The sequence below is a fragment of the Leptosomus discolor genome, chromosome 16 (genome assembly GCF_034619465.1).
Source record: "Leptosomus discolor isolate bLepDis1 chromosome 16, bLepDis1.hap2, whole genome shotgun sequence".
NCBI lineage: Eukaryota > Metazoa > Chordata > Aves > Leptosomiformes > Leptosomidae > Leptosomus > Leptosomus discolor.
The window spans coordinates 16,049,879-16,076,703 of NC_141406.1; the positions used below are offsets into that span (position 1 = coordinate 16,049,879).

General features: G+C 56.8%; 3 protein-coding genes across 3 annotated transcripts; 1 reads left to right on the forward strand and 2 right to left on the reverse strand.

Annotated features, from left to right (window-relative positions):
* Positions 1–1,289: 1,289 nt before the first annotated feature.
* Positions 1,290–15,029, reverse strand: HPS4 (HPS4 biogenesis of lysosomal organelles complex 3 subunit 2). The gene is made up of 13 exons (XM_086474455.1): positions 14,989–15,029; positions 13,927–14,017; positions 13,306–13,449; positions 12,225–12,332; positions 11,732–11,848; positions 11,509–11,603; positions 9,921–9,993; positions 9,186–9,219; positions 8,481–8,577; positions 7,106–7,994; positions 4,043–4,175; positions 3,045–3,153; positions 1,290–1,496 (listed from the first exon to the last, which is right to left on the reverse strand). The coding sequence occupies exons 1-13, from the start codon at positions 15,027–15,029 to the stop codon at positions 1,325–1,327; spliced, it is 2,103 nt and encodes a 700-aa protein (XP_086330581.1). The 3' UTR covers positions 1,290–1,324.
* Positions 15,030–15,192: 163 nt separating this feature from the next.
* SRRD (SRR1 domain containing) lies at positions 15,193–17,111 on the forward strand. Its single transcript, XM_086474457.1, has 7 exons — positions 15,193–15,293; positions 15,371–15,411; positions 15,502–15,638; positions 15,721–15,819; positions 15,966–16,120; positions 16,358–16,403; positions 16,702–17,111. Exons 1-7 carry the CDS (start codon positions 15,193–15,195, stop codon positions 16,927–16,929), a joined length of 807 nt encoding a protein of 268 aa, XP_086330583.1. The 3' UTR covers positions 16,930–17,111.
* Positions 17,112–17,919: 808 nt separating this feature from the next.
* On the reverse strand, positions 17,920–26,739 carry TFIP11 (tuftelin interacting protein 11). Its single transcript, XM_086474454.1, has 12 exons — positions 26,537–26,739; positions 25,963–26,116; positions 25,128–25,284; positions 24,482–24,609; positions 23,780–23,932; positions 22,450–22,959; positions 21,747–21,853; positions 21,339–21,507; positions 20,901–21,144; positions 20,128–20,270; positions 19,437–19,602; positions 17,920–18,327 (listed from the first exon to the last, which is right to left on the reverse strand). Exons 1-12 carry the CDS (start codon positions 26,731–26,733, stop codon positions 17,972–17,974), a joined length of 2,484 nt encoding a protein of 827 aa, XP_086330580.1. The 5' UTR covers positions 26,734–26,739; the 3' UTR covers positions 17,920–17,971.
* Between the last annotated feature and the right edge of the window lie 86 nt (positions 26,740–26,825).

The following is a 26,825-nucleotide window of genomic DNA, read 5'->3' on the forward strand; positions in this document are numbered from 1 at the left end:
GCTCCTGGGGTGCCCTGCTAACAGACACAAGTCCGCTCACCATTTCATGGCAAAGCCAGGAACACACCTACCTTTAGCCACCTTCCCAGGCCCTGACAAGGAGCTACTTTGCAGGAGTGATCGAAGCAACAGGCACGGCCCGTTCGACCCCACCAGTGCAGGAACTCGCCCTCTGGGTGGAGTTCACTAGGGCGACCCGACCCCAAACCCTCACACCAGGAACCACAAACACGACAACCAAGCAGTAGGTGGGACTCTGGCCGCTGCCACACAGTCCCTGGATGAGCCTTGGAGACTCTTTTAATTTTCAGAGCGACAGTAACATGTGTGTAACAGCAGCGGGCTCCAAAACGCACCGCACCGGGCATCCACCACGCGGGTCTAAGCGGCCGTCACCCCCCCTCCTCGCCGCAGCCACCGCCGAGAGGGGACCCGGCCTCTGCGCAGGGAGAGCTCAGCTGCCGGGGGGCTGCACCACCTCGTGGTCCCACGAGCTCCAGGGGCTCCCCCTCGCCCTTTCTGTGAAGAGCACGGACAAGTGGAGCAGCGAGAGCACGGAGGTGGAACAAGACTCTCCAGCAGGAGGGAGAGGAGGAAGCAGGGGGCTGAGGAGCCGGCAGGAGGTGCCACCACCACGGCCCCTGTGCCGGTGGGCAGCGGGGAAGGCAGCGCTGGGCTGCACAACCACCGCTGAGGCAGGCGCGGAGGGACAAGGACCTCCCAGATCCAGCTACAGCATAAACTCCTCCCGACAGCGCCCGCAGGAGGTGTGTGGGTTTGGCAGCACTTGTTCTACTCCCGTGAGTCCTGTTCATCAAGGTAAGGCGCTGCGTCATGGCAGGGGATCGTTTCTATAGATTAAGAGATATAAATAAAGCCCAAGTCTGACCAGGGCAAGTGCAGGCACGGAACAGACGTGGCATCTGACTGACATCTGAAAGCCAGCGCTGCCCCATAGCCCGGCCTCTGCGTAGCTGAGAGCAAGAAGAGGTTTTACTTTAGGTCAAGGCACTGCAGGAGTCTCTGCCCGTGGCAGCGGATCACCACGACAAGTCCCAGAGTCCATGTAAACCCAGCGCCTCAACAGAGCCATTTCCTACCTTCAGTCTTTGGTAAGTGCCAGCATCACCAATGCCCTGCACGAGCCCAAAACGCGCTGCAGGGACAGGGCCCTATGATTTCCCCCGCCTCAGGGCAAGGCAGGCGGGAGACCCCACAGCCACAGCCCAGAGCCTCATGCCTCCGATGGAATCAAGGGCTTTGAGACTTTGGAGACGAACTCCCTTTCTGCACAGGCCGAGACTCGCTGCCCCAGCGCCGGCGTTCAAAGCAGGTTCACCCCGTGCTTCAGCAGCTTCTGCTTGGCCTTGCTGGGCAGGCTGAACGCGCTGTCCTGAGGGTTGGGGACGCCCGAGTTGCGGAGCGGAGCGCCCAGCTGCTGGAAGTAGGTTTCCTGGACGGGGCTGCGGCAGGCGTACAGGGCGGTGGAGGCGTTCCTAGCGGGGCAGGAGAGAGGCAGAGGTCAGGATTTACAGGATCTTTGTGCGAGAGCTGCTTCAGCTCACCGGGCTGGGCGTTGGGATGCTGAGGGACTCCCAGCTGTTGAGAGGGACTGCAGGTCTCTCTCAGCAGAGCGAAGGAACCCAGCGCGAAAACGGGCACTGAAACCCTGCCGGGTGTTACCAGAAGGCCAGCGGGAAGCAGACCCTCCTTCTCAAGGGTCCTGGCATCCTAAAAGAGAAACTGTCACACGTCCCATCCTCCGGGACCTGCTCAGCAGCGTTAACACCCGCGCAGGCAGCCGTCCCTCGCTGGCAGCCCAGCCCAGCACACCAAGAAGCGGCAGTTAAACACCCCTCAGGTCTAACACCCCTTTTCCTGAGGAACCTGCTGCTGCCTCCCACTGCTGCTGGTCCGTAAGCAACCCCAGCCCGGCAGCCCTGCAGCAGGAGCCGTACGAGGCCGTTGGGTCGCACGTGTGATGCAGCTCAGACAACAGTCAGACACCGGAACCACGAAAGCTGAAGTCGCGGATTAAAACCCACCGCTCGGTGTTTACCTGCGAGAGGGCTGGCAGGGAGCAAAGCACAGGACTCTCTCTTCCTCCTTGGCGGAGGAAAGCAGCAACTGATTTGTTTGCTGACACCCTTCTGTGACAACTCCCCGTAACAGAAAGCAGATTTAGTCATCTTGTTACTCAGCCTGATTCACAGAGAGTTGCTTTTTTTGGGGCAACACCAAACACACCAGCTTAGCCGGCACAGGATTTAAGGAGCCAGTCGAACTAACGCTAAACAAGGAGTTCTCCAGCACTGAAGTCTATGATTCACATTCCCTTGGCAAGCTGTGCCAGAGGAGCGAAACGCTGCAATTCCCAGAAGCAGCTTTATTTCACTGTGTTTCGGAGAAACGAGCAGAGCCGGGCAGGCCGAGCCCCGGCACGCTCACCACAGCCCCGTCCTCCCCGGGGGCAGCGGGAGCCGGGGGCAGCGCCGCGGCACGAGAGCCGCTGGGTGAAGGGCTCTGGCTGGGAGCAGACCGGCCCGCTTGGCGCGTTACCATCGCGTTTGCCACGCACATCGCAGCGTGTTTCCAGCCCAACAAGCCGTGCAAGAAAACAAAATCTAGGTTGCCAATTCTGGGCGCCTTTGGCTCCCGGCTGAGACACAAATTTATTAGGAACAGCTATATTTAAAACTGTGCCTTAGAACCTCATGGTGCCAGGAACCGGCAATGTTCTGGTGCTGTCTCTCAATCCAAACCCGGGGCACGACCCAGCTGTGCCTTCAGCTCACTCGCCTCGGTGCTGGCCCGGCCCCTCAGCACCCAGGTGACACCGCGGGCAGAGCACCACGCAACCCACACCCAGAGAGCAAATCTCAGGGAATACGATGTCGTGATCGACCCCTGGCCAGACAGCAGTGGGATGACGGGCGCCAAAGCTCAGCCAGCCTCAGGAACGGGGTGTCCCCCCTCTCTGCCTGCTCTGCGTGCCACACAGCCCCCCTGTGCCGGGCAGAGGAGGGGTCAGGAGCCCACCTTACCGGATGATCACCTCCGAGGCAGTCGGGAGCTGGCCGAAGTCAGAGTGGATCAGCGCGGCCGCCCTCAGGAAGTGCCGATCCAGAGGGCCGGGCGTCTGGGGTAGGTTGGCTGCGGAAGGGGAGGAAGGGGGTGTGAAAAGCCCGCTCTGCGGAGGAGCGTGCCCCCACCTGCTGAGCAGGGGAAGGCTGTGGGCCTCTCCCCCAGACCCTGGATATCTGCAGAGCAGAGACAGGGCGACACCTTAAGCCCCAGGGTGACCTCAGTGAAATCGGTCTGTGACGCGCACGGCGGTCAGCCCCGCCAATAAAAGTCCTGGTGTGGCTTTCCCTGCACGTACACACATCAGAGGGGGGATGAGAAGGCCTGAGACCAGCAGGACCTCAAATCACTGGGGTTCCTCTCTTTCCCTAAAGCACTTCTAAGCTGGAGAGAGGTGAAGCCAGAAAAAGGGCAGCATTAGAATGAACTGGAGCAATAGGTGCACGGGGCTTTCTGCATGTCGATGGTCTACCCAGCGATCCAGAGCAGCAGCCTCTGAACTCCTGGCTCCAGCTGTTCCCTGTTCCTGCTTTTTATAGCCAGAAACATCTGACAACACTCTGCTGAGCAGCAGGACAAAAGGCACCACACCAGGGACGAAGGAAGCTGGGGGGAGGGAGGGCGGGTTTGAAGAGGATGTTGAGCCCTGTCCTCAGACGCAGCCCTTAGCAGAACCCCAAGCAATACCATCCGAGCAAAGCGCCAGTGGCAGCTGCTCCATCTCCCAGCGGCCTCTGGCCCTCCCCCAAACACAGCCATCAACAAGCCTTCAGCACATTATAAACTCACAAAAGGCAAAGCTTTCTCAACAGGGCCTTATGCCCCAGCTATCTGGTGAGTTACAGCAAGAAATGCTCTGAGAAGCCGCCTGAAGCACGAGAGCAGGTCGCTACGAACCCTGCCCTCCTCCTTATTCCCTCCTCCGAAGCGGCTGCTGCTCCAGAAGACGACGGCTTACCTGTGAGCACGTTCTGGACACAGTCATAGTGAGTGAAGCTGTAGGTTGTCCTGGTGGAGGATGAGGAGTCTTTGGGCAGAGTCTCTCTCAGATGAACCTCAAGGCCGTTTAGAGAAGCCAGACTGCTGTGGTACTGCAGGCAGGGCAAGAAAAAAAGGCGTCAGAGCAGAAGCCCCTTCGCCCAGAGGTCCCAGGAGGTACCGGAGGGAGCCTGGGTGACAGACGCCGATGACAGAGGGACTGGGCAGCTGGGGCACAGAGGACAGTGCCTCACAGCTTACAAGTCAGCGAGACGGGGACTCAGAACAGAGCACTCCAACCTGAAAATAAGCCACTAAACCACCCGATGCTATTAATTACAGGAAAATGCAAGACTCCATTAATTTACCATCAAACATCACTCTCTGGGGCTCATTGTCACCTCCCAGCCATGACTTCCAGCTGCAGCAAGAAACGTTCCTTGGCTTCCCGGGCTTTATCACACCAGGCAGGCAGCACAGGACGCAGCTTTACACGCTTGGGCTGGATGCAACCGCCTGCAGCGCTTCCCGCAGCACCCTCTCCCCACAGGAGTACATCTCCTAAGAGCACCCGGCCTCCACGCTGAGCTTCTGGCCAGCTGCAGGCACTGGGCTGCCTCCAGCAGGAAAAAGAGAACAGCCAAGGGAACAGCCTCGCCTGTGGGGTAGGGACAGGCCCAGCACAGAGCAGAGGATTCACACGATGAAGTGCCAAGGTGAAAGCCAAGCTGCTTTCCTGACAGGGCTCTTGGGAGCCCAGCTGCCCTGGCCATGCCGAGGCTTCCAGGCAGCAGGCAGGGCTCAGGGCCCTCCGGCGCTGCTGGGACGATTAACTCCATAATCCTCCAGCCTGCCCGTGTGCTCTCCTCCGCCACGGAGAGGATCAAGCCTCCATTCAGCAGGGCGGCAGTGCCTGACCTACCCCTGACCCCGCTGGTCACGGAACAGATTTTCTTTTCTGCGCAGTGAAAGGAGGGGATAAGATCAAAAGGGCGGCAGGAGGTGAGCCTGAAAGCCTCCTGCTCCGGAGGGGAAGCCTGCACTGGAAACCGCCCTCCCGGAGGGATGGTCGGTGCTGCCTGCTGCTCTCAGCTGCACAAGGAGCATATTTTACCCTTCTTTGGTGTCATTCAGGGCCCTCAAAGCATTCGACAAGCATTAATTATAACTAAGCTTTGACATCCCGGATTGCTGAGCGTCATTTTTAATCTACAGATAAACAAAGGAACGGACAAGCTGAGGTTGCGCCTCAAATCCACCACGACGCCAGCAGCAGAGCCTGGCTCTACCTCCCCAAACAATGCTCTTCCTCCAGGGATGAGGGGACAGGCAGCACATCTCTCCTGTGAGATAACAAACACCTGCAGCCAGAGGAAGGGGGTAGTTGGAAGACCCCAATCACAGCCCAAATCCAGGCTGTGTGAAAGCACAGTTTTGCCAAGACGGGACCCAAAGTAAGAGTATGTGAGAGGGAAGCAGCACGTTTGGGAGAAGAGGAACCTGGACGGAACAGGGCTTGTCGACCCTGGGGCAACACATAAAGGAAAACCGACTGCTACACGGCACAGCAGCGTCAGGCAGCCGATCTTGAGACTTAACGAACCGAACGGCAAATTGAGCCAGGCTGGGCCTGCTGCTGGTCTTGCCCGAGCATTGGATGGGAGGAGGCTGTGCCGTGTGCCCCCAGCAGAGCTCACCCCCCCACCAAGGCACTTCACTCCCCCTTCGGACGCTCCTCACGGCAGGTCGGACACGAAGCGGAGCAGAGGCTGGTTTCCAGCCACGGGCGGCTGCCGAGCGGAGCGGGGCTGCAGCCGGAGGAGAGCCCGGGGAGCGGAGGGTCCCTGGGCACCGAGGACGACCTTCAGCTCTCGAGAGCGGCAGCCCCTGCCTGCCTGCATCCCCCCCGCTCCCTGCAGCCGGAGAGGACACGGCGAAGCAGGGCCGGTCGGGCAGCTGCAGGAGCAGGAAGGGGACAGAGCAACGTGCTGTGTCTGCTGCCAAAAGGCCAAGGCTGCACCTCCTGGCTTCTGCTGCTTTTGCAGCAACCCCTTCCCCGGCACGCCAGTCCTCGCATGCTGTGCCGACGGCGGGGTCACCGCCACGGCCTCCGAGTCCCAGAGCTCAGAGGGAAAAGGAGGAACCTTGAGGATCTGCTAACGCTGGGAGCCGGCGTTAGTCTGAGCTTCCCTCCACCTTCCCGTCTGACGGTTACAGAAATTAGGTTGTTCCTATGGCAACTGGCACATCAAACAGGCCTCTGCAGCTTTGACTCAGCTCCCGGTAGGGAAGCAGAGGCCAGACAGCAGCTCTGCAGACTGATGCTTCACCGGGAAGCGCCGGGGCCCGGCACGTCCTTCCCCCGCAGCCCCAGGAGCTGCACCCGCCGCTCGACAGGGAAGCCCACACACCGAAGCGAATCCCACAGCAGAGAAATTCGGGATCATTCCGGTGCAGCACCTATCTGCAGTGCCCGAAGGGCAGCCTTTGCTCCGGCCCCCAGAGAGCGGGCTGGGACGCAGACAGCCAGAGTTCCACGCAGAAAGGAAACGCTCTGGGGGACTCGCTGCCAGACACGTCTCTCTGGGGCTTCCAGAGCGAGAAGCTGCGAGATGCAAAGTGGAGGTTAAACAGAGAACAAGCCTCGATTTCCAAAAAGCACCACGAAACTGACGGGGTTTCCCAACAAATCCCCCAATCCAGCACAGGCCCTTGGCAGCCCGCGGGGCTGTCTGACGGTCACACCTACACGCTCTGCTCCGGCGCTGGCACCGACAGACAACACCAGGCAGCGGGAGTCGCCTGCGAGACGACGCTCTCACCTCTCTGCTCACTGCCTGACGTTCGCAAACAATCTCCCACGCAGCTTCGGCTGTGGCGACGAACCCCAAGCCAAGCGGCTTCGCCTTGCACAACACGAGCAGGGGAGGGAAGAGGCAGGGACAGCGACCCAAAGCTCGCTCTGCAGTGGTAACCCCTGTCCCCGCCACCAGGCCGGCAGCAGCGAGCATATCTGCAGGCAGGGAAGAGCTCTCCCACTTACCACGTCTTCTACGGAGCTCTGGTCCTCTCGGAGGTGCTCTTCAGCCAGCAGGGAGAGCACCAGGCCCTTGATGCAGTGAACGTACAAGCTCATCTGAACTGCTCTGCCTGACTCCACGCCAGCCTGGGCTCCCAGAGCATCCACCCGAGGTGGCCAGCCACTCTGCCCGTCCCTGGGACAGTGCATGTCCTCTGCTGGGTCACTGGGCAGACTCTCCCGAGCCTCCACAGCTGGCAGCCGGCTCCTGCTTGGGAGCTCTGCGTGTACAGCAGCGGCTGGACGAGGCAAACCCCACGCACCGCCACCAGCTGCCCCGCTGCTTTCTCCAGAGATGCTGTTGTGGCTCAGAGTCCCTTGCTCGCCTTGTTCGCTCCCCTTCCTTCTGCTCAACTCCTGGGCAGGAGAGCCAACAGCTGGGCTGTTACTGGCTGTGTAGCTTTGGAAACGGCGTGTCTCAACAGCAGAGTCCACAAGGGATGTCCCCACGCTCCGATTCTCCTGCTCCCGGGCGTAAGGGTTTGGAAAGGAAAAGCCTTCCAGATACGGACCTGTAGTTCGAGCATGTTCATCAGCATGGAGAGTGGAGGGGCTTGGCAGCGGCCTCGTGTCTCCCTCTGATGGGAAGGATGCTTTTCTGCTGAGCTCTGAGCTCTCGCTGTCTGCGCTGCTCAGTTTTGCAGTTGGAGAATTCTTGGTACTGGCCTCCCTTTCGGGGAAGACCTGCGAAGGATCTGGGCTTGCAAGGCTGCCTGAATGCGCAGCTGTGCTTGAAGCTCGCTCAGGGGACTCCTGCACAGAGGTATTAGTCATGTCTCCTGTGAATTCTGAAACTGCCTGGGAGCAGAGAGCATTCTTCTCTCCTCTAGGGCTTGCCAGGGACACGGAGGACCTAGCGGGAGATGACAGGTTGATTCAGCTATGGAGTAGGATCTGTTTGGAGTTATTACACACCTAGTAACACTGTCACCTCCTAGTAGTGTTCAATAGCTGATCTATTCTCTGCTACAAAGAGCATCCACCTCGGAAAAGGACAGGTGAAGGTCTAACACAGGTGAAAAGCAAGCACCTCTTATGCTGCAGACTCCTGGGAATGTCACTCCCCCACCCACACAGCACAAAGGCAGCCCTGCGAGCTGAGAAACAACGGGACACCGCGGCTGGCCTCGGGAAACAGTTCTGCCTTGGGCTGCCTCACCACAGAGGGACGGACACCACGAATTCCCTCCGGCCTCAAAGGCCTCAGGCAGCTTTATCAGCCAGACGGCAGAGCCTGAGTTAGGACCAGGGGAAGCAGTAACGATGGCGAGCGAGGGCGCAGCGCCACGCTAGCTCCCTGCCTGCAAAAGCCTCTCTGTGCCTCAGGTTGACTTCCTACCTCGTCATCCACTCCACAGGGAAGTCTCGGAGCGCTGAGACTTCATCTTCTGTTAGGAACACGGGGATGATACGGACACCCTGCGGCAATGGCGAATCTGCAAGAGCAATGGGGGTTTGAGGATTAATGTGCCCCAGCACACAGAACAGAAGCCAGACCCCACCAGCCCAAAGGCTTCCGCGGGAGGAGAAGGCATGCTGTCACCACAAACTGACCACGTCCTGACTAGGCAGCTTTTTCCCATCCTCCTCACACACTTAATGCCCGACACAGTCAAATTTTCCCTTAGTTGTTTTTTTTTTTCCTAACCATCCTGGCAGAATATCTATAAACTGACGCTCCAAACTGATGACTGAAGGTTTGGACTGAAAGCATCGGCCATCTGTTTTCAGGGCTCCGTCAGTGGCCAAGCAGGCACATGGGTAACGGGAGCTACAGCAGGCGTGTTGGGAAGCTTCAGAACTGACAATTAAACCCAAAAGAGCAAACTCCTTTGCTTAGCCAACGGAAGGAACTACTCCTGATGACACAACGCCCACTGGCACACGCTGACTAGCAGCAGCAACACCCTCAGGGATACGCTCCCGCACCCAGCAAGACCCCAGAGAAGCAGCTCACGCTCTCGCTGCGGAGGACACAGCCCCAGGTTGCCCATACGCTGCTGCTGGGCCCTTGGCAACCAGCACTCTGCAGCTGGATGCTCACCAGGCTCCTGCTGCTCCTCACCTCCAGGCTGCCTCTGAAAGAAAAGCCGAGAATCAGCTCTGTGGCGTGACTCAACACCTGCCATCAGCACCACCAGGACCTCTCTTCCAGCCTCCTCAGCCTCCCTGTGATTACAGCAGACCCCAGACCATCCCCTCCAGCAAACGCTGCAGCTGGTTTACCATACCGGGCAGTGATCTGCTCCTTAGGTAGCCCTCAAAGTCAAGGGGACTTCCCAAGAACCAAAATACACCTGAAAGCAAGGACAAATATCACAAAACTTGACATTACTGCTTGCTCAGGGCACAAAAACTCAGTCACTCCACCAGAGTAAGAGCAGAGGCCGCCTTCATACCTGGATCTTGACGGCTTTTTTGTAGATCTGGAACCACATAAATAATGACTTTCCACGGATTTTGATGGCAACAGAAATTGATCCATTTGTCGCTTCAGACATTTATTTTGTATATTTAACACTAAATACCCAAACCTTGGTAAAAAGCCGATCAAAACATCACACAGATGGGAATTCATGAATTTAGTAGCTTAAAGACCAAAAAAAAAGGCAAATTCCTAGTGCAGGAGTCTTGAAACCTTACTCAATCATAACTAATAAAAGCTTTTAGCATCAATATTTGCCCTTCCCAGTAAGGGCAGACACAAGATTTCTGTGCCAAGAGTTCCCAGGTCGCAGCCTTACAAGCCGGTACCTGCACAGAGGGAACAGCGACATACCTGGCCGGGAGACTCGTTGCCTTGGAGGAGAACCTTGGCAGTGAGAGGAGGTGGCAGCTGGGTGCTCACGATCCTAAAAGGACAAAGCAAAGTCACCCGTGAGCAGTGTCATTGCCTGAGCTCAGCCACAGACTCCCTCGACTGAGGGCACCAGGAGAGGCAGAGCCAGCAGGAACGCTCACACCGCGCTGTTACGTGTCCTCTGAGCAAAACCGACGGTGCTGCAGGGCTCGTTTCACAGCTGGGTGATCCCTGGGGGAGTCTCCGAGGTTCCACCTCTCCCAGTCCTGACCAGACACTCTGCAAGGGTCGAAGGGCCAGCCCCAGACACGGGCTGGAGCCAAGACATGGCCCCACAAGAGGAACACGAGCTGGGTGACCGTTGGGACTCTCGTTTTCCTCTTTCCTCTGGGTCAGTTCCACTTTAAACTGAGGAAAATCACCTGCTGGCGTTTACTTTGGGCCAACAAATCTAGTTTTACCGAGTCAAGACCTCAGGCAGCCCAATCCCCACAGGCCTCCTGCCACCCCCTGAAGAGCTGTGGGCAGCGGCACTCGAAGCACTGCAGCACAGGCCCCTTGGACGGGGCTTCCAGAGGGGTTCTCCTTGTCGAGATCCATGCTCTGGAGATTCTCCAAAAGAGAAGGAGAAGTTTAACTCGTCCACAAAGCCCTTTGTAGGACTCAGAGTTCAGAGAACTCCAATGACATTTGGTGAAAAACCAGTCTCTATCAGACAGACCAGTGAGACCCACCCCGCAGGGCCGGGGTCCAGAGCTCCGCTCTCCAGTCAGGCACCCGCTGCAACACGCCGCCAGCCTCAAGGTGCTGCAGGGACTCCTGCTCAGTGTCCTGCTTGCGAGCACGAGATCAGCCCCTCAAAGCGGCCTCTGACAGACCCAGAAAGACACACACACTGTGGGGTGTTCCCAGTGCTCACGGAAGGTGTTACGGGAACAGTTTATGCGAAAGAGAAACGGCGCTTGAATGCTGTGGCCAGGAAGTTGCCGGAATCCCCCACCTCCTGTCCTGCAAGGCCACCTCTGAGGCTTTCCTTGGTGTCAGTCAGCGCCACATCTGCAGCACCTCCAGCGGGTTCAAAGCAGCCCACGCTTCTCACGGGACGTCCTGCCTCCTCCTCCTCCTCCTGCGCACCTGCCACCAGCCCAGGCAGCGCTCCCGGCCAGCGAGTCGCTCAGAACTACACACCCACAGACCCCCCTGCACCGTGTTTGCAAGACTGCACAGAGAAAACGAATGGGAAAGAATAATATTCACATCTCTTCCTTTTTCTTGGTGCCTTCCACCTAAAAAGCCTAAGAAGTTCAGTCGTTGGTAAGTATCAGAGAGCAGATTGCTACTAAACCCCAAACCTTACACTTCCTGCTTCCTGCCGATAAACACAAACAACTATCCCACACTTTCCCTCTGTGGAACACGCCAGCAGACACAGATTACCCTGCCTGAAGCAATCATGCTCCTGCCAGGAGCCACCAGCAGCCCTGCGTGCAGGGCCCTTGCTCTGCTCCCCGGATCACAGCCCTAGGAAGGGGCAGATTAACCCTTCAGGTGACACTCGGTGACTTACAAGCCTTTGTAGAGAATGCAGCCGGCCAAGACGTGGGGAGACCGCTGGCAAGTCTGCAAGATGAGAGCTGCTTTCAGCAAAAGCAGGGGGTCCACCTAGAGAGGGAGAACCACAAGAAGTTAGGCCAGAGGATCCCGGGAAATGCTCAAAGCAGCAAACAAACGCAAAACCTCTGGGACTAAGGCAGCTCCAGAGCCAGACACTGCAGAGGACAGGCTCTTACCTTGGTTTTGTCCAGGTTCCAGAGAGAATTGAAAATCTTGTGGAGGTCACTGGTGTTTTTTTGGATATGTTCGATGTACCTGTCCCACCTCCTGCTCAGCTCCTCCTTAGAAAATGCCTGCAGACAACAAAACCCCCCAGGGCTGTCACCGCACAGGCCTTAGGGCAGTCAGGGTGTTAGGTGGGACCGGTCTGGGACAGGACCTGCAAGTGACAAACCTCGTGAGGGTAAGGAGGAAGGGGATATCGAGAGGAAGCTGCTTTTGACTGAACACCCAGGAAACTTCCAGTAGACACCCACGCTACGTCGGTGCAACAGGAGGACGGGACACCCTTCAGGTCCCCATCCTTTGGTACGGGAGCTCGCTCTGACTCTCGCCAGCAGGAAAGGGAACACACCAGCACGCGCGTGCCGGGGCAGAGCGCGGCCAACACGGGCAGGGTTTGAGATCTCTGCCCAGGCCCAACCCCCACGGGCGCTGGTCTCTAGTTACCGTGTACGCGCGGTGCACGGGTCCGTTGTAGAAGGAGAAGAGGCTGATCAGCTGCTCCAGAAACCGCCTGCAGCTGATGTCAGGGAGCTCCACGGCACAGCCCAGGACCTTGCGCAGGAAAAGCCAGGAATGAAGGATGTTTACTGACGGAACCCAGGCACAGCAGGTGAGAACAGCTCTCACAGCTTCCAAAGGCATATCAGAGCCACACAAGCAGCTCTGCGGCAGGCAAACGTCCCCCGGATCCGCAAGTCAGATGAAAAGGAAATTCAAAAATACCCACGGCAGGGCCCTGGCACAGGCAGGATAAATAAATGATACCAGAAACCCAGCGTTTCAGACACGCTCCCTTCCCACGTTAGGTGACCTAGCTCGGTGCTCTAACAGCTAAGAATATGTTCCTGAAACCAAGTACTTTAAAACATTCAAATTATCTTGTTATTTACAGCGATGAAGATGCTTCATTTAGTTTCTGAGTTGCCAAGAGGAACAGAAGCACCAGGCCTTCTGCCTCCAAGAGAGCCCGGGGAGCCTGCAGAGCCCTGCCAGTGACACAGGCCTGACCAGTCTCAGCCCAGTTTCTGGGGATGGTTCGGGGCATTTTTGTCACAACTCTGCCACACGCTGCTTTTTACAGACTAAATGTCTGTGGGCGCTGGCAAAGCTCCGCAGCAGGGAACACAGGAGGAAAGAAGGGTCAGACTGTCAGAGAGGGAGACCGAGTCCTTATTATAAACCACACCACTGGAAGTCCCGTTTCCAGCCATGGCCAGTGACCCACGGGCACACACAACGAGGGGAGCTCGGCATTCTACAGCTGTTGCCAGGCGCATCTAAGAGAACATGCTGGGTGGGGACACGCAGGTGAGGTTCGTGAAGCTTTTCACAGAGCAGCTGAAGGGCACGCGAGCCACCCGGCAGCGAAAAGCTGTGCCTTGTCATCCCCGCCCTGCCTCTGCCCAGGGCCAGCGGAGAGCAGCCCCTACCCCGGAAAACAAAAAAGCCCTCGCTGTGTGATACAGGAGTTCAGACTCTCTCACTGTTCTTCCTCTGGGGCTGCCTGCAGATCTCTCCCACTCACCCACAGGTGGTCTCCGTCCACCACAACGGCAAACTTGAGCTTCCTCAGGCGAATGAGACTGGGAGGGACCCCAGAAATCTCGCTCATGCAGTGCACCACCCCGGCGATCTGTCCGCACAGCAGCTCCTGCTGGTCGGGGAGAGTCTGTCGAGGAAGGCAGGGAAGAAAGACTTGGGTTTTTTCCTTTTAAAAGAACTCGGGGAAAAAAAAAAAATCACTACTGTTTTCAGGTGTAAATAAAAATTAATTAGAAGTTCAATTCAATTATACATCTAATGCAGTAGCACAGGCAAGTTTCTGGGGAAAAAATAATCGGACTGCTTGTTTCCAGCAGCACAAGGGCCTGGAGCTTCTTCAGGGGCACTTTCAGCCCTTGTGTGTATTTATCCACATCACCAGAACAGACCCGGACTCTGCTGGTCGACTCCACCGAGCAGAGGCCGCAGCGAGGGCGCAGGGCACCACCCCACCGGGCCCAGCTGCCTGAGGTCTCTTACAGCTTTAGTGAACGCTAAACAAGAACTAATCCAGAGCGCCACCTGGAAGCCCCATAAGAATTCCCAGCACTGACCCAGCACACAGGCCCTCCTTCACAGGCACCGAAATAAAAGCAGATGTTACCTGAGGAGGGTAAAAATAACAGATCCCGGCACTCGTAGGATCTCCTTCTTCCTTGACCTTCGAACCATCGTAAAGGAAAAAGTAATTCCACCTAAAAGAGCGAAGCATCAGCAGAAACAACTGTGTATGTGAGAACTGTTACGCTTCTCCCTCTCCCTTCTATTATTCCAGGCAGGGCAATAAAAAGGTTATTTTAAAAAGGGAGAGAGGCGGGGTTCTGGCCTAATCACACCCAGCTCAGACAGGGAAGCAGCACTAAAAGAGCCCCATACTATGAAATCCAACCACTTTGGTAAGTTTAAGATAGACTGTGTTACTCTGCAGCCAAGACACCGGGAAGGATAGGGCCCCGTGAGACACCCCCCTACTCTGAGCACAGGGAACCATCAAGCACCGACCGCGGGCAGCCCGGGCAGCCCCCGCAACCCCCCGCCCCCCCACGCCAGGCCCCAAGGAGCACGAGATGGAGGTTTCCCTCAGAAGCCGGCCCGCACCGCCGCGCCATCCGCTCCCAGCTCCCAGGTCGGGGTTGAACATCGCTTTTTGACCGCCCCTGCCAGCCAGCGGCTCGGTCGGCTCCTTCCAGGCTCCGCACACGGACACGAAGCCCGGGACAAACGCAAAGGGCGGCTCGGCCGGCGAAGCCGAGGAGCAGGGGTTACTGCCCGCCCGGGAAAACCGGGCTGAGCTCCGCCTCGGCCCGTCTCCCCGCGCTCCCGGGACGATTCACCGGAGAGACGGAGCCGCTGAGGCCCCGCTCTGGCTTCCAGCGGACCCGGGTCCCGCTCCGGGCTCTGCCAGACCCCTGCCCAGCGCCCCCCGCCTCGGCGCTCCAGCGGGAAAACCGGGGGTTCCCCCCCACCACCCAAAAAAAAAAAAAAAAAGGGGGACAAACGCGCAGTGTTGGGGCAGCACCGCGGCCGCACCGCCGGGAGCCCCGCACCGCCGGGAGCCCCGCACGCCCAGCCCCGGCCGGGCAGGAGCGGCGCCGGTGCCGGTGCCACAGGGACCGGGAGAGCCCGGCGGGCGGGAGGGAGGGAGGCCTGGGGGGAAGGGGCTCACCATGGCGCCGAGCTGGGCTCCGGCGCGGCGGGACGGGCCATCGGGCCCGAACCGAGCAGCGGGCCCGTCTCTCCGGCGGGGCCCGCCGCCGCCGCCGCCGCCGCCCGGGCCGAGCCGCTTCCGGGAGGCGTGGGCACGTGACCGCGCCGCCGCACGTGACCGCCGGCGCTACGGCGGCCGGGAGGGAGAGCGGGCGGGCGGGCCATGGCGGCGGGAGGGTGGCGGGCAGCGGGCGGGCGGCGGCGGCGGCGGGGCCGGGAGGCGGCGGAGGGCGGCGCGGTGCTGCGGCGGCTGCGGGAGGCGCGGTGAGTGCCCGGCCCCGCGTGTGCCACCCCCGGCCCGCGCTGCCGGTCCCCGGTGACGCCGCGCTCTCCCCCCGCAGGGACGATCTGCTGAGCTCCGGCTTCTGGGCGGCGAGCGCCGGTGCGTGCCGGGGGAGGGGAAGGATGGACGGGAGGACGGGCCGTTCCCCTCCCCTCCCGCCGGGCCTGACGCCTCTCTCCGTGCCCGCAGGAGCCGTGCGGGCCCCGCTGGGCGGCAGCGCGGAGCCGCCCGCCCGCTGCGTCTGCTACGGCCTGGGGCGGTTCAGCGGCTGCCCCGCCGCCCGGCACCAGCTGGCCTTCCTGCTGCTGCTGCTGGAGGAGCTGGGGGTGAGGACCGGGGGGTGCGTGTGTGTGGGGGGGGTTGTCCCGGTGTCCCGGCCCCCGCTCACGGCCGCCCCTCTCCCCGCAGGTGCCGCCCGGGCGGTGCTCCCTGTTCGACCCCGCGTTCTCGGCCCAGGAGGCGGCGGCGCTGGGGGAGCTGGGGCTGCGGCTGCTCCCGGACAACGAGGTGAGAGGGGCCCGCAGGGCTGGAGCGCCCCCCCCCCCCCCCCCCCCCCCGACCTGGTCCTGCTGCCGGTTGGCCCGGCCCCGGTGCGGCGCGGCAGGGGGGGCAACGGCCCGTCCTTCACTGTAACGGGGTCGGTTGATGTGCAGGAGGGGAAACACGGCGTTGAGGGTTCGGCCACGCTGTTTTACATGGTGCACTGCGGGAAAGCCTTGTACAACAACCTGCTGTGGAGGAACTGGTCCGCAGGGGCACTGTCCAGAATGGTCATCATCGGGAACAGCTTTAAAGGAATCGAGGAGAGGTGCGTGTGGCCCCCCCGGCCCCCCAGGAAAGGGTCTGGTGCCTCCGACAGCGCTTTCCTCTCCTGCCTCCCTTCACTCCTTTCTTTTTTATTGCTTCTGACAACGATGTCCCTCTTTTACTTATTTTCAACTTGCTGTGTGCAGCGATCAGCCATCTCCCACCTTTTCTGTCCCACACTGCTCTTGTCTGCGGTCCCAGGGTCGTGGCTAAGGCTCGTTACCTTGCGTTCCCCTAGGTTGTTGTCAAGAGTATTGGAGAGAGATTATTCTTACATAGCAAAGGTAAGAGACACTAGTTTTTTAACATTATTGTTTTGCGGTGACAAAGCACCTTTTAATGAGAAAGGAAATTAATTGCAAAGGGTGGCTATTTTTAAAATCTTTTGTCCTGGCTGCTACATCAAAGTGAATCCTGCACTGTCAAAGTGAAGGGCTTTAGGATCATTCTGCATGACCTGCAGAACACGCTGTACACAGGGGCTGAGGTTAACATTACACCATCCTCATCTTCACCAACTCTGAACTTTGCAGAAAAGTTCCTCTGCATCATAAGTAACTTTTTTCCCCAAATGCTCCTTAGGTCTTGAAAGGGACGGAGGAAGTACCGCTCCCTGCTCACCCCCGGTACCTGGACACCTTTAACGACACCTCCGTCCACTGGTTTCCCCTGCAGAAGCTGGAGGAACTCTCCCCTGAGGTCTGGGACTTTGTGGAGGAGCCGACATACCAGGACTGTGAGGACCTGGAGATCATCAGAAAGGGGGAGGACAGGGCTGACCAGTGCAGTCCCGCTGCTGCCCAGTCCTGACCCCTCTGCAGCAGAGCGGGGCCTTGGCACTGCATCTCTTCCCCCGGTGGCTTCTGCGCAGACGCAGTGAAGCTCGAGCACCGGCAGCGTTGTGGTGCTCTGCCGAAAGTGCAGCAGCACCTGAACACGGAGCATGAGGGGACGTTTTTGTATTTTAATTATTTAATAAAAGGTAAAGCTGTGCTTCGACTTACACCCACTTAACCACAGCGAACAAATTTAACTAAAACCATCCGTACTGCATGGCTGCTCTTTTGATGCCCTCCCCTTTCACGAACAAGTCAAAGCCTTTGCATGTACTTCACCCACTCTGAAGCATCAGGCGGGGGGAACTACTTGAGAGGGGTTTGCAGGTGAGGGTGGCGATGTCTAGTTCCAGACGCAGGCATACCAAAGCAGTCTCACAGGCAGGGGCCTTCAGCTGTCCAGTGCTGCTGAAATCGGGTCTTTACCTGTTCCTCTGGGAAGAATCGGGTCACCCCCTCGGGGGGGAAGAAGGGCCTCGGTTCCGCTCCCTCACTTCTGTGCCCTGAACCGCTGCAGTCCCGCAGAACATGTTCTGGGAATTTGATGGAAAGATTCCCCCGCTTCCTGCTCTGGGCTGACAGGGCAGAGGGGGCACCCGGGGGCGGGCACAGGGCTGAAGAAGCCCCCAGCACACCCAGAGAGAGGGGAGAGGAGTCCCGGCTGGGCACGGTGGGGCAGCTCGCTGTGTGAGGGACAGCAGCTCTCACTGCCAGAGCAGTGCAGCAGGCGAGAAGCGGTGACATCTCTCACTGGAGTCCTTCAGGGTCTGGCTGGAGCAGCCCTCGCTCCTCTGCTGGAGCAGAGAATTGCCTCCCACAGTCCCTTGGAACCTGTCGCAGGTGGCGGTTACACAGGCGTGGGAACAGCTTGTTCCTCGCTCAGCGCCGGCTTCCACACGTCATTTCATCCCTTGGCACCGCCCGAGAGCTCTTCGAGGGAAAACGCTGACGTGCAGCCCAAGTCTCTATTTACAAACCTCTAAGGTCTTTATTCCAGAACAATCACACCAACAGCCTCACTTGGCCATGTCGATGAGGCTCTGGAGGGAGGTGGGCACCCAAGTCTTCTCCCCCTGCACAAACACGACGCCCCTGTCGATGTAGATGACGATCCGCCCGAAGGTGTACAGCTGCTTCCCTTCGTGCCGCTTCCCGATGACGGGCATGAACACGATGTTGTGCTCCTCCGCCTTGGTCTGAATGAGGTCCTTGAAGTTCATGGGCACGGAGCTGGCGGCCATGCCGATGCCGCGCTGGGCCATGTTCTCCGCCTCGCGACGCTCCTGCATGGCTTCGTACTGGAAGTCTTTCCTCCGCTCGGTGTGGGTGAGGTAGGCGATGTTCTCCCGAGCGCCGGGCTGCATGTACCCGCCTGTTGGGAGAGACAAAACACGTGAAAACAAGGTCCCGGGCTGTTTCTGGGTGAACTCCAGTCAGTTAAGTCAATCAATAATAATAATCCTTCACCCATTCTAGTTCATGAAGTTTTATAGTGCTGCTGCTAAAACACAGGCTACCTCAGTGAATCTGAGCGCTGCAGGAGAAGCAGCAGGATTCGACACAATCCCAAACTGTATCTGGGCACGCACAGGAGAGGAGGACAGTGCACTGCTGCTGGCCAAGGGAAAACGTGGACAAGAACAGCAACAAAAAAACACTCCTCAAAGCCAAAGCCCGGCCCGTGGCCTCCACCTGCCACCGCCGAGTTATAGACAGTGACGGCGCAAAAGCCGGCGAAGGACAGAGCAGCCCCACGCTGCAGGAAGCGGCGCTGCAGCAGCAGCACCTCCGCTACCAGCCCCCAGGTCGCTTTTTGGCTGCATGACCTATCATGCCACAAACGCCTCAACAGGCCAATTCCGCTTTGTGCGACGTGTAACCCCTAAAATGGGCCTCAGGGAATCCTCCGTGTTTCTGGTGCGGACTCTCCGTCACACTGTGCTGCCCGCCGGCAAGGAGGCAGCAGGAGGGGAGTTCTCAGTCCTGGCGGGCAGGGCGGAGCTCAGGAGCTGCTTCCTTGGGCACAGCCTCCTCTTTCAGACAGTTTAAATTCCTAACGATCTCTGTTAGGTCCCAGGGAGAGTCACGTGGAAGGAAAGGGCACGGCTCTGAAGCTAAGGAGAACCAGCATCTCATCATAAAGAAAAAAAAACCCCAACAAATCATAGCTTTGGAAGTCAGCCTCTGTAAAACGATGGCCTCCCAGTGACAGACATAAAACACACTATGGGCAGGCGAGGCTGAACGAGAATCAGCTGCCGAATGGCACAGGCAGCCCAGCAGCAAACCCCTGCTTCTGCCTCAGGGACGCACAGACGGTTATTAGGCAGCACCTTACGGGCATTATTTGTGGACACAGCAAGGCAAAACCAGTTTCACTGCTTGTGGCAGCTGCTGCGACGCCCAGTGGCAGGGCCACGCCTCGGTACGGACCCACAAGCACTGCGGGAACCTCTGCTGCTGTCCCCCTGAGCCACCTACCGACGCTGGAAGAGACGGCCCGGTTCATGATGTCGAGGGCTTCGTTAAATTTGTCTTTGATCGACGGGTGGGCCAACACTTGGTCCGAGAACATGGACTTCCACCCCAAGTACCACTTCGTAATCTCTTCGTAATTGGGGCTGTTGCTGAGCCAAGAGCACAGCACCTGCAAAACAACACGAAGGGTCAAGGGCAGGACAGGCACCTTCATGGAGGAGAGTCCTCCTCACCCCTTCGTTTATTGCCGGGACTCCAGTAACAGAAGGGACTCCAGTAACAGAAGGGACTCCAGTAACAGAAGGGACTCCAGTAACAGAAGGGACTCCAGTAACAGAAGGGACTCCAGTAACAGAAGGGACTCCAGTAACAGAAGGGACTCCAGTAACAGAAGGGACTCCAGTAACAGAAGGGACTCCAGTAACAGAAGGGACTCCAGTAACAGAAGGGACTCCAGTAACAGAAGGGACTCCAGTAACAGAAGGGACTCCAGTAACAGAAGGGACTCCAGTAACAGAAGGGAGGGTCTTGGGAAACAGTCTGTTCTGAGGTGGGTGGAGCTCTGAGTGGAAACCCCCCAGTTTAAATGGGTAGTTAACCCATTTCAGCCCCAGGGCAGCAATTTCTAGGCAGGAGTCACTAAAACACTTGGCAGCCAACCAAGCCTCTTTACTGAGCTGGGACTGTTTCTCACCTGCAGCCACTTTGGGAAGAAGTGTTTCTCCAGCAGCCCAACAAGACTGGAGACAGAAATCATCCCCTCCCAGTCAATCACCCAGTAGAAGGCGTCCATGTGCTGCTGGTGAGGGTTTATGATGAGTTCATTCAAGCACATCCCTGGGAAAAGGGGGAGATGAGTTAGAAAAGAACCTGACTGCACTAAAACCGTGGTTTTGCCAGCACCTGACCTGTTTCACCAGCAACACGCGTGAGGGGTGCCCGTACTGCTTATGGCCCTAAGGGACATTCAGGCTGATCCCTGCCACCAGAACAGGGCACTTCCAGCGATTACAAGTTGCTGCCAGAACTCACTAACTTCACCCATTTCACTGATTTTTAGACTACAGAGCCTTTTGGCCAGTCTGAAATGGCGAACTACAAAATCTCAGGGTGAAAGCATTGGTAGAGACCAAAGAATACAGGAGGAACAGAGAGACATTTTACAGCTTGGTACTATCTGACAGCTACGAGAGAGTCCTGTCAGCTGAAGAAGAGAGGAATTGATTTTGAAGAGTAAGACAGAAAACATCAAGAACCATCAGAGCACTTCCCCCTATTTTCTAAAATGTCTGAAAAGAAGGCACAGCACTAGTAGCAGAAAGGAAGATGCAAGCTTGGTCTAAACTGACTGATCATATTCTCTGAAGTTACACTGGCAGCCGTGTTAACACGTGTCTTGTCCAGGTGTAAGGGGGAAGGTGGCAACCAGCGGCTTCCAGAACATCAGCACGGTTTGGCTTCTCTCACCCAGCTTCGGCACGATGTTTTTGACCATGAAAGCCTCCCATGACCCGGGCGTGAACACGTCCTTCCAGGGCTGAAGGATGAGCTTGGCGGAGGAGTCGCTGGGATGCCACTTCTGCAGCGCGTTCGCCAGCTTGTTTCGGATGGGCGAATACAGCGGCTCCAGCCGTGCCTGCATCAGGGGAAGCCAGGGATGGATCCACGAGTGGATCGGGACTGTGTCTGTCAAAGGATTCCAGCTTTCGACCTCGAGGTAAAACAGAGAAATGACTAAAATAGGTCTATCCTTTCGGGGTAAGTCTTGCCAGACACAAGCCCAGCCACAACGCAACCCCGTGACTCCCAAATGCAGCGAGCCCCCGGTTCAGCAGCTCTGGTTGAGTGCAATTCAAATCCAGGGTCAGAGCACGGCTTTGCTCTCACACAGCCCTCTCGCCTCACCTCCTTCTGTAGCTTGGGGAAGATGAGCTGATCCAGAATGTTATCCAGTATCCAGACAGGAACAACGCTGACCCAGCTGTCCAAGAAATCGACCATCGACCCGCAGTTCCTCGGTTGCCACTGCGCCACGATGTTCCTGACATATGGCATCCAGATTTCCCACATCAGTCTGGAGGAGAAAAAAAAACAACCAAAAAAAAAAAATCAAAGTTAAGATCAAAGCCATAGCCCCAGGCCTAAATAAACCAAATGGAAGCTGTTACTTAAAAGCCGCTTCTTTTTATGTAGCTGACAGCTGGATTTTAACAGAGACGTCAAGAGAATCAGCAGGAAAGCTCGTGGCTGTTCTTTTCCGTCCCGGAGGAAGCAACACTGGGAGATGCTGCACAAAGAGCGTTTGCTCTTTACCTGTGAAAAGCATCTGTTGACAGGTCCTGCCCACTGTGTGATAAGAGCTGGTCGTTTTCCAGAAGGCTCTTCCACTTGGCTATGATCTCTGTGCCGTACGTACAGTCCTGGAAGTGGTAAGGCACAAGCGTTATCCTGCGCAGCCATTCCGGCTGGGATCTCCAGAGAGCAGGCTGGTGCTGTGCTCGGCTGCAGGCAGCGCTCTCGCCCACTCAGAGGCAAGCCAGGAGCTTGCAGCCATGACTAGCGAAGCCCCACAAGAGGAAAATCCCACTTTATGGATTTAATGTACTTCCAAGGGGGAAAGGGGACAGTCAGACCTTCTCCGGGTGTACAGAGAGAATTCAGACTGTCCCATCGCAGCCGACACGGCACCAAGGAGGGACAGCACACACCCGACCACTCCAGAGACAGACCTCCCGCTTTTGCTAAGAGACCAAGGACTAGAGACTTGGCTTTCACCTACTTTTTCTTCCCAACATCCATGAAAGGGGTCGGCTTTAACCTTTAGCTCCCAAATTCTCAGCCGCTTTGCAGAGCGGTACTTTCAGCCGTAGCAGATGCCTGAGAGCGGGGGTTTGGTTCGGTTCCTTCTTTCCAGACTGATCAGGAATTTGGGACAAGGAGTGGGGGAAGAGCCAAGATAATACAGACTCCTTAAGCCATCACGTAAGGACTGCAGATAAACCAAACACACACACACCTTGAGGGGATCCCAGTTCTTGAAGTAATCCTTCATGAGAGGGTAGACGATGGCCACCGCCAGGTCCACCCTGTCAGACATCCTGTACTCCTCGTAGTACTTGTCCTGCAGTGTCTCAAAGATCTTGGCACACTCATCCAAGGTCAGGGGGTTTCCACAGCCGGGCTGCATCCGCCTCTCGCACTCCTCCACCATCTCCAGCACCTTGCTGAGGTTGCCGATGGCCGTCTCCCCGTGCGACAGGACCTCCGACATCTTCTGGATCTCGTGGGTCAGGTTGACGACCATGTCTCGCTCGTACTGCAGCTGCCGGTCATTCTGGATGATCTCCTGCTCCGTGATGTCGATGAGGAGCTGCAGGTTGTGCTCCAGCTCGGGCAAGGCAAAGCCCTGGGGCTTGGCGTCCTTGCCCAGCGGCTGCTGAGGGCTGTCGTCCGGGATGTTGTGCTTGTGGCTGATCTGGCTGTAGCTGTAATAAACCTTCTGCTCCCGGCCCGTCATGTCTATCACCTTCCAACAAACAAGAACAAACATGGCTCAAAAAAAAAAAATCCCAACCTGTATCTCCTGTTTTAAGAAAGAAGGAAATCCCTTACTCCAACTTGAAACTGGGCATTTCCAAGTACCTTAATTAGCCCAGCAGGCCACTAACACACACACTGGTGTTCCGGACGAGGCAACTGGGGATTGCCTCCAGAGAGGCCTAGTCCTGACAGGAAGAGTTAGCACGAGTAAGAAGGGTTTGGAATCAGAGCTACAAGAGTCTCCTCTTCTGATCTCAGTTTTGCCATTCTGCTGAGCAGTTCTACCAGCAGTGATGATGCAAGCAGTATCTATTCATTATCGCCCCAAACTCTCAGGTACTTCTATACTTTCTTTAAAGACACGTTAATTTTAAATGAATAACGTTATTAAGTGCCTACAAGACCAATCCCTTACCCTCCCCGTTTTGGGTAGCAGACAGTTCAAACTGTGTGCTTAGGTGCACAGCCCCAGTAAGGACAACTGTACTGCCAGAAGTGGATGAGCGTTTTATCTACAACGACTGTGAAACAATTAAACTTAACGTGCAATTAAAAAAACCCAACACATTGAAGCTAATCTGTATTTTTCCGAGGCCAAAGAACTTGCATAAAAACAAATGCCATGTCCTGGGTGACACAGGGATCTGCTGCATGATGCAGCGATGAGTCCAAGGCCCTGATTTTCAGGAGGCTGCAGTTGGCAGGACTGGCTTCTGGTGACGTTACCGACGGCTCAGAAGCACCCACCATGCCAAGGTGGGCAAACCGCTTCCCAGAGATGCCACCTCGTGGGTTACCAACCTCACCTTGACTTGAGACAGCTCCTTCTGCGGGGCTGAGAGCTGCTTGTTGATCCTGCCCTTGGCTTTCAGTTCTTCCACTGTCTTGTAGCTGTACTTGGGCTTTTTCTTGCCTCCATTAGGATCCTTCCGCCACTGACTGAGCTCTTTTTGAAATTCCTCAACAAACAAACAAAAAGAAGAGTTGTGGTTGTCACCCCTCAAAGTTGCTTCGTGCTGCTCTTTGTCACACCCCAAATTTGCCTCTCTTTTCCCCAGGAAAATAACCCCCAGCTCGATGCAGAACGCTGTACAGGGAAGGCTCAGGGACAAACCAGCTGAGGTGCTGTGGTCCAGCCAACCACCCTATTCCCAACACTAGCAGGATGTTTCTAAGGGGTTTGGTGGCTGTTGTTGTTTTGTTTGGTGATTTTTTTTGATTGTTTGGTGGTTTTTTTTTTTTATTTTAACAAAAGACAAACACTATTTACCGGGGAGACTCTGAAGGTGGGTTCTAGCGAGACCACTGGAATGAAGCGAGCCAGAAACAACAAAGAACAGGACAGTGCCAAGAAAAACATGTCTAACTGAAATTAACGTGCCATGTCTTTAGCTTCTCACCCAAAACGACCCCAAACAGTTTTTCCTGACACAGAAGCTACCATTAGACCCAAGTTTTGCATGGACAACACAGCAGGCAGACAGACACACCAAGAATCACACAAATACCTCTTCAGCTTCTTCTTCCGAGTCCACAACAGGGAAGTCTTGCAAAGACTGGCTGGTTCTTTCGGAGCCATAGGCCCCCACAGCTCCTTTGCCTTTTCTCTGCTTGGCCTCAATGGGGTTGATGATACCTGGGAGGATGGGGGGTAGATCCCAGGGAGCAGTTTGGTTACTGAGAGGGAACAGCAAATGCTCTTTTTACAGCACCCTAAGCTGCCACATCGGCACGAGACCCAGCCTGGCCTCCTGCCGCTACCACTGCAGTATCTTCTACCACCTCATGAATTTCTTTGTGGCTATAAGATCACTTAATTCCAGCACACACCAAAAAACCCGAAGCAGAGCATTACTGGCGTCTGCATTTCATTGCTTTTTCATTCTATCACATAAAATAACATCTCCTTTTCTGCGAGCTGACTCCCTTTGGAACTTTATCTCCCTTCTTTCTTTCTCTCTTGCAAAACAAAAAGCATAAAACTGGCCTCTTACAAGTTAAATACAATTGAATCTTACCAAGATCACTTGCAAGAGATGCAAGAAAAGAAGAAGGAAGTTGTAAGCCACGGGGAGATGGCGGCTCTTTAAAGAATCCAATCTCTCCTCCAAATTACCAGTTAACAACCACCAACCAAACACCCAGCCCCAGTACCTTGGGCATTCTTCCCGAGGCCTCTTCCGGGGACGTAACCCATCTTCTGGAGGAGCTTCTGCCCAATTCCCTTCGTGTGCCTCTCCCAGCTGCCAAAATCCACGAAGGATTTTGTGCCCCCAACAAAGCCTTTCTGACTAGGCTTGAAATTGCCGCCCTGTTAAAACAAATAAACTCACTCACACGACCTTTTTAAGGCATCATATTAACCAAACTCTTTATAATTCTACTGAAAAAGAAGGTTCTTCCCAGAAGCGAGTAGCTGTCGCCACACTGCCCAGCTCGCTGTGCCACAGAGCCACTGGGGCATCCAGGTAAGCTGCCTGACCCCTCAGGAGCTTCCCGAAATTCCTCAGATGGAAAAGGCAAGGCCTGACAGGCTCAGACTGCCGACCTGACGGCGACTGGGCTCTGCCACTGACTTCAGCTAACGCCGATTCCTGATTCTGTGCGTGGCAACTGAAAACAAGAGTTTGGATTTCAATCTACAAAACGCCTGGATTTGATATGCTGTTCTGTGAGATTAAAAAAAAATAATACACAAACCCTTTGAAAGGCAGTAAAACCACGGGCATGCTTTTATTTTAACCTTAACTGACCAAACGGGACATAAAGGAAGATAAAAGGGCCCAAAGGGCTGATGTTCCCCAGGACTCACAACGATACATCAGAACAGCAGAGGAAACACCTCCCCTAACAGCACGCTGCCACACGTGGTTCTCTGGTTTTAATTATTTCTCCCTTTCTTTAGTGCTCTAGTGTTGTTTCAGCCTTTGCCTACACCCTGTTTCATAAATACATCACATTGAATGGAAAACTTCCTGGAATAACTCACTGTTTTTAACTTCTTTGGCACAAACTCTTTAGGGGCTTCCTCCTGCTTAACAGGCTTTTCGTCTTCATCAGAATCTTCTTCAGACACGTCCTCGGCCGCTGACTTTTTCAGCCCAGCGCTGATGAAGTTCACGGGGGCCGAGTAGTCCCTGGAGCTGCACCAAAACGAGAGCTCTGAGCAAGTCCTGCCCCAGCGGGCCAGGGCACGGCCTTGCACAAGCCTGGGGGCTGCTATGCCTTAGACACCCCCCCCTTAAAACGAAATATGACAGACCAACGAGGGATTCCCCACCGGTTTTGCCAGGAAATAACCGTTCTTTTCCCCCTGGGCCGCAGGGACGCGCTGGCACAGCCCAAGCCCCCGCAGGCAGCTCTGTGCCCCCCACGGCCGCCCTGAGGGCAGCCCCCGCCCCACGCTGGGCTGTTCGGGGGGGGAACACACGTTAACAGCCTGAACCCCTCCGCGAAACGGGGCAGCCCACGGGGCTCCGCAGACCCACCACGCCGGGCACAACCAGGGCCGGCTCGGCCCGTGGGCCCCCTCCCCGCCCCCCCGCCGCGGCCCCGGCCCGCACCGCTTCCCGCCGAAGCTGGGCCGCTCCTCGTCCGAGTCGCGCTCGGCCCACACGCCGTAGGTGGCCTCCTCCTTGCTCTGCCGGTGGCGCTGCCGGTGGGGGTTGAATTCGTTCTGCAGGTCCCAGTCCGACACCTCGAAGTTCTCCATCTCCACGCCATCTTCCCCGTCCGTGCCGTACAGGTGCGACATCGACATGGCGCCCGCGGCACCTCCCGACCCGCCCACGGGCGCCCCGGTTACCCCCTCGAGCCGCCCACGGGCACCCGCGGGCACCCCCCGACCCGCAC